Source organism: Pterocles gutturalis, unplaced genomic scaffold, assembly GCF_000699245.1.
Source record: "Pterocles gutturalis isolate BGI_N339 unplaced genomic scaffold, ASM69924v1 scaffold27681, whole genome shotgun sequence".
Taxonomy (NCBI): domain Eukaryota; kingdom Metazoa; phylum Chordata; class Aves; order Pterocliformes; family Pteroclidae; genus Pterocles; species Pterocles gutturalis.
In genome coordinates this window covers 14,501-25,131 of record NW_010101310.1, presented here as the reverse complement: position 1 = coordinate 25,131, position 10,631 = coordinate 14,501, and the positions used below count along the sequence as shown (strand labels likewise).

The 10,631-nt window shown below is 49.7% G+C and overlaps 3 protein-coding genes across 3 annotated transcripts in view; 1 reads left to right on the top strand and 2 right to left on the bottom strand.

Moving 5' to 3' along the window:
* Window positions 1-1,123: 1,123 nt before the first annotated feature.
* Window positions 1,124-2,155, bottom strand: P2RY13 (purinergic receptor P2Y, G-protein coupled, 13). The gene has a single exon (XM_010083028.1). It carries the CDS (start codon window positions 2,153-2,155, stop codon window positions 1,124-1,126), a length of 1,032 nt encoding a protein of 343 aa, XP_010081330.1.
* Window positions 2,156-4,839: 2,684 nt separating this feature from the next.
* P2RY12 (purinergic receptor P2Y, G-protein coupled, 12) lies at window positions 4,840-5,859 on the bottom strand. The gene has a single exon (XM_010083017.1). It carries the CDS (start codon window positions 5,857-5,859, stop codon window positions 4,840-4,842), a length of 1,020 nt encoding a protein of 339 aa, XP_010081319.1.
* A 239-nt stretch (window positions 5,860-6,098) lies between these two features.
* Window positions 6,099-10,631, top strand: part of MED12L (mediator complex subunit 12-like) — a gene marked incomplete at its 3' end in the record, with an annotated part of 18,049 nt that continues 13,516 nt past the window's right edge. Inside the window, exons 1-5 of the mRNA XM_010083007.1 lie at window positions 6,099-6,143; window positions 7,846-7,993; window positions 8,575-8,693; window positions 9,843-9,986; window positions 10,562-10,625. Of these exons, the coding sequence (XP_010081309.1) occupies window positions 6,099-6,143; window positions 7,846-7,993; window positions 8,575-8,693; window positions 9,843-9,986; window positions 10,562-10,625 (520 nt within the window). The remainder of the gene's footprint in view (window positions 6,144-7,845; window positions 7,994-8,574; window positions 8,694-9,842; window positions 9,987-10,561; window positions 10,626-10,631) is intronic.

Sequence of the window (10,631 nt, the reverse complement as noted above, 5' to 3'; positions counted from 1 at the left end):
CCTCCTGCCGGCCGTGTCTGCCCCCTCCCCTTTCCCCGCCGTTGGCACTGGGAAGGTGAATGTGCCACCAAGGGGGACGTGTCCGAGTGGTCCCCTTGGGTGGGTGGTGGGGCAGGGTGGGCTGCCCATCGCAGGGGAGTGGTCCCGGGTCTCCGGCTGGCCCGGGTGAGAGGTGTGCCCTGGGGGGACTCGGGGTATCACTGACTGCGTCCCCCACTGCTGTCCCCGCTGGGAGGGGAGAGGAAGGATGGTGACACGGTGTAGGCGGCAGGAAGGTAGGTAGGTGTGTGGGAGGTGGGGAGGGATGGGGAGGGACCGTGTCCTTCCCTCTGTCATGTACGGATCTTCCTCTTCCCTGCCCTGCGACGTGCCAGCTGAGCTGACAGCCAGTGTGAGAGTTACTGACACACAGCCAATGCTCTGGGTTTAGTCCCAATGGAGCGAAATTGTCCTTGAAGCAGCCAGAGTCGGTAAGCTGCTCAAGTTTTAACAGGGAGGCTGTTCTGTTTAGAGTGGACAGAATTATTCTGTAGATTGTCTGAAGATACACGAAGGTATTTGGATTCATAGGCTGTGGGTTGTCTGTGTTCTGCGAGGGGAAGGTGATGTCGTGAGCCCATGAGGAGACCCTCTGTTCTCCGTAGCTTTGCAGAGCCAGCGCGGCAGCACAGGACGGCACACCCACCCCTGCCAGCTCTGTGCATCGTCGATGCTGGTTTTCTCCCTAGCCCGATGTGGTTATGGGCTGTGAAGTTGCATGAGTGGCCCCAAGGTCACACAGAGCTCTGTGGCTGGGGCCCGGCCGCCCAGGCCCACCCGCACAGAGAGCTGTGTGGGGGGGCCGTGGCAGCCAAGCCACAGCTGCGATGAGGGACGGGGGTGTCAGTGCCAGAGCACAGCGCGGGGGAACGTCGGTGTTAGCTCCGGGCTGGCAGGGTGAGTGACAGCTTTGTGCCTGTGCAGGCTAAGCAGCAAGCGTAAATAGGGAAATCCACGGTGCTGTTTTTATTAAGCGTTAGTATTACAGTACACCCACCCCTTCGTTTTCTACAGCAGAAGTAAACCAAATTATTTTTAGTTTCTCTATGAATATGCAGAGGCTGTAGAGCGTGAGGCTGCGGAATCAAGATTCAGTAGGAGACATCCGTGTGTCCAGTTCGGTTTTTGGGTTTGTATGAACCGCTTTCTGGAATGTCTTTACTCTCCTGCATAACACCTTCTCCACAAAGGGTTTGCACAGGAACAGGTATATCAGGGGGTCCATGCAGACGTTGGTGGTCGCCAGCCACAGGGTGCTCTCCTTGGCGACAAAGAGCTGGTTCTGCAGGCGGCAGCCCATGCGGGGGGTGGTTTGGCTCAGCGTGTAGGTAACCCTTCTGAAATGAAAGGGTGCAAAGCATAAGAAAAAGACGGTAAAAATGATGAATACTTTCCCCTTGATCCTTTTTTCGCTCTTGCTGTCTTTCTTCTGTGTTTTTACGTACGACTCGTATACCTTCTTGGCAATAATGGTGTAAAAGAGAAGCATGAGGATGAGGACAGTCCAGAAGACGAACTGACAGATGTAGTTGACGGCCTCGTGCCATTTGAGTCCCAGGTAGCTCTTCAAAGAGGCGCACTTCCGCACAGATTGGGGTGTCGCCTTCTTGTTGGACAAGATCATGTTGGGCAGGGAGAGGAGGAGGAAGAAGAGCCAGACCAGACCCGCGAGGACCTTTGCTGAGGTCAGGTTTTGCACCCAGAACTTCCCAAAAGGTCTGACGATCTTGAGGAATCTGTCAAAAGCAATGAGGCCAAGCAGCACTATGCTAATGTACATGGTGTCGTACAACACCACGGCTGAGAAGCGGCAGACGAAGGCTTTGAGCTGCCATGGTCCCAGGCCAGAGTCCGTCAGGATTTTCAGAGGAAGCATCAGGGTCATTATAAAATCGGAAACTAGGATATTTTTCAGGTAGACAATGAAAGTTGACGTGCTGGGGATATGGAAGAAAGCCCAGCAGGCCAGGCTGTTCAGCACGAGCCCCAGGAGGAAGACGAGGGTGTACAGGACGGGGAAGAGCAGGTGGGTGACAGCGGTGTCCCGGTGGCAGGGTGCAGAGGACGGGGCTCCGCTGGCGTTGCTGACAGCGCTCTCGTTCGCAAAGCCTCCCATTGTTCAAAAGAGACTTGGGTGAAAAGGAGAGAGGAAGCATGAAACACAGCATTCTGTGTTTAAAGTCAGCTGTTCCTGACAGTGCCTGGCAGGTTTACACTAACAAACACAAAACCTGAACGTGCATTAAACAGACAGACCCATTTATCTTCTGGTTCACAGAAAGCCCCAGCCTTTGTCTGAGTCTAATTAGAAGTTAAAGTGGTGTGTATTTGTTATGGAGGCCCAAGATAATACACCAGCGAGCTGTAAGAGCAGGTTGCTTGTATTTCCATGGAAATGTATTTTAACATGGAACAGAAATTTTACTGTTGTGGCCCAAACGCAAGGAACCTCTGGTGTTCCTTACCACGCAGACACCACTTTTCCTTCCTTAGCACAGCTCTCAGTAGCGTTTTCAGGGTGAGGTGCAGATGGGGGGCTGTCAGCCCCGTGCCGCCGAGGCCGGTGCCCCATCGCCACCCTCCCACCCTGCGAGTACCTGGGCAAACCTGCCGCCAGCGCGTCACAGAGGGGTCTCGGGCTGCCCCCGGTGCATCCGCGGTGCCTCTGCTGGCAGCAGTCTCCAGCAAAGGGTCAGGAATGGGGAAATGTGTAGAAAGAGGAGACTTTTTCTGTTGGTGTGGGGTGCTATTTCCTTCCTCATTTCGTGTGCTGCTGAGTTAGCTAATCACGTTTGCTGCTGCTTTGCTCTCTGTTAGAAAGCACACCACCTTCTCCTGCAGTAAGAAAGGAAAAATGACCATATCCGTCAAGATGGGCACATTCTCTGGCTTTTGTCTGTGTGGCACCTACACCATGCCATCACGATGCCCAGAGATACTGGGTGAGCAGGCACAGAGTGATTCCTGATGGTTTTCCAGAATAATCCTGGGATGCAGCTCTGAGCTCTCGTTTGTCTGTGAATTCCCCGGTTCTGCCTGGCACCAGTCGGCACCAAAAGTGTGACCAGAAGGTCTGCTCAGAGCCACCCTTCCCGTGGTTCCCTGGACGCAGGATCCTGCGCACCAACGCACCCAGACCTGCACCCTCCCTCTGTTAGTAGCGGCACGCGAGCCCCAGCTTGAGCTCTCATCTCCAGGATGGGATTTGGTGTTTGTGCTGCCGTCAGCGCAGGTGGGTGCTGCGGTGCGCTGGGTTCAGCCGCTGCCTGCAGCCGCCGCATGGTGTGCTTTGTGCTTGTTGTTCGGTGTGTGTGGTGTTGGGATCTAGGGCTTTTCTTTGTGAAAACAGAACTTTTATGTAAGTTTAGTGGAGTTACGGGGTTTGCCTTGTATGTTCCCATGAGCTGACGTGGCTGAGGGCTCTGGCTCCGTGCTGGCTGCCGGCTGGGAGGTGGCCGGTGCTCCAGCGTTCCCCTTGTGGGCAGGCACGGGTTGCTTTGCGAGTCTCTGGTGCTGCAGCTGTATCCACAAGAGGTTTGTGCATTAGTATCTAGTTCTGGTTAACGCAGGCAGGCGTGCTGGTGTCGGTGCTGGATGGCTGGCAGGGAGCACAGAGCCTTGAGGATGACCGGGATGAAGGTCACCCTGGCCATCGTCATCAGCATGACACGTCCCCAGCTGCCTGACCCAACGCCTGTCCATTCATCCAGGACTCTGTAAAGCTGGGCAGTCCATTGCAACACCCCGGGACAGTGTCCAGGGCAGCGTCTTCCCCACTGGTGAAACATATTCCTGCATCGGAGCTGGTCTGTAGTGACGAGAAATGAACCGTCATTAATTGCGATAGCCTGGCATCTTTTCCATGTGTGGGTGTTACCATACCGGGAAACGGTATGTACCTGAAAACACTTTCCTGGGTTTTTTTCAACTTTTACAAATGAAAAAGGGGAAGTGGTTAAATTTTTTATACAGTGCAAAAGAAGCTGCCCTTAATAATCAGTGAGGATTTTACCATTGAGTCTTTCTTTCGCTAAGATCTAAATATTCTGTAGATTGAGTCTTTGTACATTTTCTAATATAATGTAGTGTTCTCCATAAAAGTGTACATTTTTGTTTATTCTTCATATAGTAAGGTGAAGTATTTGAAGATTTAATTCACACCAAGATAAGCCTGATTATGAAATAATTTCCTCTGACATACAACTATTAATTAGTGGTCAATGGATTACAGATTGCAAGCATATAATGAGACAAGCAAAACGTTATTCTGTTACCAACAATCTGCACAGATAAATAGCCTGTTGCCATGTGTCCTGTATTTCGCTTTGTCTGCCAGTTGCGTACAAGGTGACAACTCCCTGGATTTGAAGATCACCCTTGCTGGGGGTTTCGATGGCATCTCCCAGATCTTGTGTTGTCATGGACTTCACCCTTGCCCAAGTTAAGCTATTTCTGCAGAATCTGTGCAGTTCATAGTCTCATCTGGAGCATTTCATGACTCTCTTAATTTTTTCCTTACAGCTCCAGCTGTAAGTTCTTCTTACCAGCAAACTTGTAAACTTCTTCCTCGCTGTGCTGACCCGCACGGGGGCTGGGATCAGGTGGTGCTCTTGTTTTGTTCAAGCTTTTGAGTTTCACCATTTTTGCAACTCGTGATGTTGGTTCCAGGGTGTTGTGCTTCATCTCTAGGACAATTTCTGAAGAAGTCGGTGAAATTCTGGATACTCTTTGCAGGATTTGTGCCGTTTCCCCCAGCAGTAAGGGTACGTGTCTGAGAAGGGATGTGGGTCGTTCCTGGCTCTAGAGCGGCGTCTCATCTGTGTCGTCTCCTTCGTTCTGCTCCTTCATCCGTGCTCCGAGTGCTGACGACGCTGTGTGCCTGCGCAGCGTGTCGAGCAAGGACTTCCTAAATGATTTGCAAAGGAAAAAGTATATGAATGGATCCAGGCAGGCGTTCAGCGACGTCAGCCACAGCGTGCTCTCCTTCAGGTAGAACAGGGTGTTCTGAGCAGAGCACTGGAAAACGTCTCTCGTTTGGCTCAGTGTGTAGGGGATTCTGGTAAAGTGGAACGGCACGAAACAAATAAAGAACACTGCGATAATGATGAAAACCTTCAGGTTTACAGTCTTTTTGGATGCTTTTCCTGTGCGTCTTGTCCTTTTATAGGATTTGTACAGTTCTTTACTTATGAGTATGTAGCATACAACTATGATGGCTAAGTTAACCCAGAAAATAAGTTGGCAAATGTAGTTTACGATTTCGTGCCAGACTAAGCCAAACTCGGATTTCAGGAGAGCACACTTCTTGACGTTCTTGGGCGTTTGCTTCTTGTTTGTTAGAATCATATTGGGTAATGAAAGAGCAAACATTGATACCCAGATTGCTGTGGACACGATCTTGGCACCGAAAAGGCTCCTTGACGTTGGTGTTCTGAACGGCGAAGTGGCTTTCTGATAGCGATCGATAGTTATTAGGCCAAGAAACAGGATGCTGATGTACATGGTGAAGTAAAACACGACCTGGGTGACCTGGCACACGAATCCTCTCAGTACCCATGGTGCCAACTTTGCATCGCTGAGGATTTTAAATGGAAAAGTCAAGATCATGAGGAAGTCAGAAATGACGGTGTTTTTGAGGAAGATTATGAAATTGGATTTACTGGATATTTTAAAAAAGACCCACATTGCCAGGCCATTCATGGTGATACCCACCAGGAACAGGATTGTATAAAGCACAGGAAAAATAACTTGGCTGATCCTGTTATCGCTGGTGCAGTTGCTGTCGTTTCTGGAGTAGCTGAAGTTGGTTGTGGCTTTCATTTGCACTTTATCTTTCCCCCCACTCTGTAAAAGCAAGAAAAAAAAAAAGAAGTTGTGAGTTATATTTGTCATAAGAGTTCAGCCTTTTTACTGCGTTGGCCCCCCATCACCCGCAAACACAGGGTGGCTGGGCTCCGCGTAACCGGTACCAGACTGGGCTGAGAACTGCGGCTCTTCCTCCAAACCCTGCACCAGGGCAGGTCTGATCCGAGCCGCCTGCCCCAGAAAACCGGGTGGGGATGTTGGATCAGCCAGGGCTGGGTTTTGAAAGGAGTAACTTTCGGGTGTGGAGGGACGCAGTTGTAGAAATCACTATTTCTGTGTGATCTCTGCCTGTGTAGAGTCAGGCGCTTGGGGGATCTGGTGCTTGGTCAGCCCCTGCCCCACATCCCCGACACCTTCCTTACGGAGCTGCAAAGTTTTATTTCTGTCTGTAAGGCAGCAATAAACTGGCTTCTGCTTTGAAGCACATAATAGATTCAGCTGCCACGTCTAATCCTAATGAAATAAGAGTTTCCTCAGATTCATGCAGAATCAGAATCATTGAATCATAAAGGTTGGAAAAGACCTCAAGGATCATCAAGTCCAACCCTCAACCCAACCCCACCCAACCCACTAACCCATGTCCCTCAGCACCACATCTACACGTTTCTTGACCCCCTCCAGGGATGGTGACTCCACCACTGCCCTGGGCAGCCTGTTCCAATGCCTCATCACTCTTTTGGTGAAGAAATTTTTTTCTAATCTCCAGCCTAAACCTCCCCTGGTGCAACTTGAGGCCGTTTCCTCTTGTCCTATCACTTGTTCCTTTAGAGCAGAGTCCAGCACCCCCCTCACTGCCCCCTCCTTTCAGGCAGGTGTAGGGGGTGATGAGGTCTCCTCTCATCGTGTCTCATTAGAGTTCCTAAAACTGATTTTCTGTGACAGGAGTTGCTCAGACCCTTTCCCCCCAGCCCCCAGCAGCTCACCGTGGGGTGTCGAGGAGCGGTGAGACACACGGGTATTTCCTGCGAGGGGAAGCTGGCGCTGCCGACGGAGGGTGGTTCCCGGTGCGGGCGGGCAGGAGCGCTCACATGCCGATCGCACGGGGTACGGGGAGGCTGGCGGGGCAGCTGCGCATCCCGGCGGGGACCAGAGCTTCCTCCGGCTGCGGGCCGGCTTCCTAGAGACCGCTGCACATCCCAGGTGATGCACTCAGCGCTTCTGCTTTTGCTTCCCTGAGAACAGAGAGAGAAACAGAATTTTTAAAAATAATTAGAAGTTTACTTCCTCCTTTTGACCCGCTAACAGAGTTGCTATTTTTAAAAGGCGGCGTGTGTTTTGTAAGAGTCTGCAACTTCTCCGAGCATAGAGCTGCGCTCCCATCCGCTACCCTCCTGCCTTGTGGTTCTTCAGTATTGTTTGGGGACACGGTCTTATTCTTTAAAAACTTTTAAAGTAGTTGAAAGAACCAGTGATTGCTGAGCTTGGGAAGGTAAGCGTATTACTGATCACAATATTTATACCTTGTTGGACTTGCAGAGCAGTGCCCCACGTGCATCAGCGTTACAGGATACACTTTATTAAGAGACTGAATAGAACCAGTTACAGTTTAAATAAACTACACATATTTCCATTTCTGTGGGATGGGCAAAATAGAATTTTAGGAGCCAGGCTGCATTTTTTTCAGTGGACTTGTACATAATAAAAGAAGCATCACACAGTTCCTAGACATCTGTCTTCTCTGCACTGATCTGCTGCTGAACAGCAATCCAGGAGGGTGGCCGTGTGCTGCATCTGTCCTTACGGATACATACAGAATCCATCACATCAGATTCCGTTTTTCCCCTGCTCTGCAGTGATCTCGCTGGGCACTGTTTCCTCCACACCGATAACCCCAGGAGGGTTCGTTACTGTTCGTTGCAGCCTGGGCTGCTCGGGGGGCAGGTTCCTGCAGGGGATGATGGAAAAAAGAAAAGAGATTTCACTCGTGTCTGGTCTTTTCAGGACGAATCTTCAAGTCACGAGTGCAACCAGCGCATGATTCTCCTCTACGGCGTGGGTAAGGAGCGGGACGAAGCGAGGCATCAGCTGAAGAAGATTACCAAAGACATCCTCAAAATTCTGAACAAGAAGAGCACTACAGAGATGGCTGGTAAGTGCCTTAACGCTGCTGTCGGGTCGCCTGCAGCGAAGGTCGTGGGAGCTGGGAGGTGCTCGGCACGTTGTCTGGAGCCGTCGTGCTGACCCCGTAATTCGGCTCTCACCCCTGCGCAGTCGCGGGTGCGGTGCTGAGTGGTCCCACAGCACCACGTGCCATCTGCAGGCTGCCCTGGGCTGCAGCAGGGTGGGGAACAGCCCCGGGATCAGAGACCCCCAACCCCGTGCTGGCAGCTGGGCGGGGAACGCTTGCGTGAGGCTGCAGCTGCCTCGTCAGATACTGGCCAGCCAGTGATCCCTGTTCCTTACCCTCCCACTAAAGCCGCGTGACGGATTTTCAGTTTTTCTTGGGTGTCACCTTTTTGCATTGGAATAACCTTGAAGGAGCTCTGATGCTGGGACAGGCTGTGGCGTGTGTTTGTCCCAAGTACAATGGGAAACCGAGGCGAGCAGGGCTTTATGTAGTCCTGGGTAAAGCTTATTAAGAGTTTTATTGTCTTTTACATCTGTAATAATGCAAAACTACCAGGGCTCCATTAAATATAAAATAATCGAAGTAATTTTTTGTCTGTTAAGTTGGGGATGAAGGGCAGAAAGCCAGGAAGAGCAAACAAGAAGCATTTCCAACCCTCGAGACCGTGTTCACAAAACTTCAGCAGCTGTCCTATTTCGACCAACATCAGGTGACATCTCAGGTACATCCCTTCTGTAGGGCCGTGGCCTTTTGCGTTCTGCTGTAGAGACCCCGCACAGGAGCAAATCCAGCTCGGCAGGAGTGTTGTGTATACAGCAAGAAGTGCCAGCGCACTGCTGCTTCTAAGGCAGGAGAGAGGTGCTGCCTCGGTGTTCTGAAATCCCTGCGTCAGTGGGGGTTTGCTTCGTGTGTTTGGGGGTTTGGTTTGTTTGTTTGTTTGTGTTGCAAGAAGCTTTTTGGATTATTTTAGATGCCGTGATTTTTTAATGAAAAAATTGAAATAAGTTTTACATAAATTTCCATTAATTGTTTGGGGCTTGTTAGTAAATCAGATGCTTATTAACCAACTTCTTGCACGGGAATAAAACACGTCAGTGTGTCCGTGCCTGCGGAGGGCAGTGAACCCTCCTGTGCTTTTGTGCCACAGGGCGAGGATGTCTCTTTGGGGAGCTGCTGGATAACACAGGGTGATCTTTCCTGGGTATCAGACTTTACAGTCGACCCTTCCTGTTAAAAAGCTGTGTGAGTGGCTGGCTGGAGAACATAAATAACTGGTTTTAAATGCCAAGCCTGGTTTTCCTGGTTTGTATCGGGGCTTGTAAGTGTGCAAATGTATCAGCGTAGGATTTCCTCACTTGGTCAGTCTGTTTCCTCACAGTCTGTTTTAATACCCGGAGGATAACATGAGAAACAAAGTAAAATAGGTACCTGTTTGGTACTTAATTTATAAGACATCTTTGGATCTGGGCTTTTGAATGAATTTATTGCTTTTTTTTTTTTGCAGAATAACTTGTTATTAAGTATCTGAAAACCATCAATAAAAACATCACGAGGCAGTAAAAGAAAAGAAAAATTACTTCACCTCTTCTTTAGAGCAAAATCCCCCCAGAATAAAAATCAGTATTGTAGATGTTAAGAACAGTTTGACTCTCAGCTGGAAAGCAGCAGAACAGCATTTTCTGGGTTGTTTGAAAATCAAATGGCATTAGGACTGGCTTGCAGGAGAGGGGGGTAATAGATGTGCATGATTTGTCAGATCTGCAAAATGCTGTCACCTGCTGTTACCGCTCATAAAATGGGATTTTTGGAGCACTAATGTATCCGAGAAGCCCTCAGTCACCACGTGACTTCTCAACGTTTATTTTCACAGATCTCCAGTAACGTTCTCGAGCAGATAACCAGCTTTGCCTCAGGAACCTCATATCATCTTCCCTTGGCTCACCACATACAGCTCATCTTTGATCTCATGGAGCCAGCCCTGAACATCAACGGGCTGATAGACTTTGCCATACAGGTGAGCAGGGGTCATCCTGGGGGGTTGTGTCAGGATAAAGCTGTGACACGTTTTCTGTAAAACCAGCAGAAAAACAAGCACTGGACTGCAGATCCTCCGTGTTTGCTGCCGTGCGCTTGTGTCTGTTTCAGTTCCTGACCTCTCAGAGCGCCAGATGCTTCCCCTTCTTCCTCTGTCAGTTATGGAGAATCAACAGATTATTTTAAATCTTTCAAAATTAATAAAATTCTGGATTATCTTAGCACAGAGTATTTTAGGATGGGCTTCGCTGTTTCAGGCGGAACCGTGGTGTTAAAGAGTCTGGGTGCCAGCAGTGCCATCGATTTCTGACGAGCACTTCTGAGGAACAATTTTTAGACTTTAACAGTTTGTTTTGCTCCCTTTTCCCCTTGTTCTGCAATGAGTAAGGAATTTCATTTTTGTTTGCCATAGAGTTTTTCCTTAATTTTTGTTTGCCATGTAGTTTTTCCTTAATTTTTGCACTTTTCCTTTAGCATTTTTCCTTTTCTTTTTGCACCTATTTTACATGTTTAGCTCGGGAGTTATTTTCCTTGTTTTTGTGTCTGTGTTGGCAGCTGCTGAATGAGCTGAGCGTGGTGGAGGCAGAGCTGCTGCTGAAGTCGTCCAGCCTGGCAGGGAGCTACA

What these genes read in the sequence shown, in the direction of transcription:
- P2RY13 (XM_010083028.1), bottom strand. Translation starts at nt 2,155, where the DNA reads ATGGGAGGCTTTGCGAACGAGAGCGCTGTCAGCAACGCCAGCGGAGCC.
- P2RY12 (XM_010083017.1), bottom strand. Translation starts at nt 5,859, where the DNA reads ATGAAAGCCACAACCAACTTCAGCTACTCCAGAAACGACAGCAACTGC.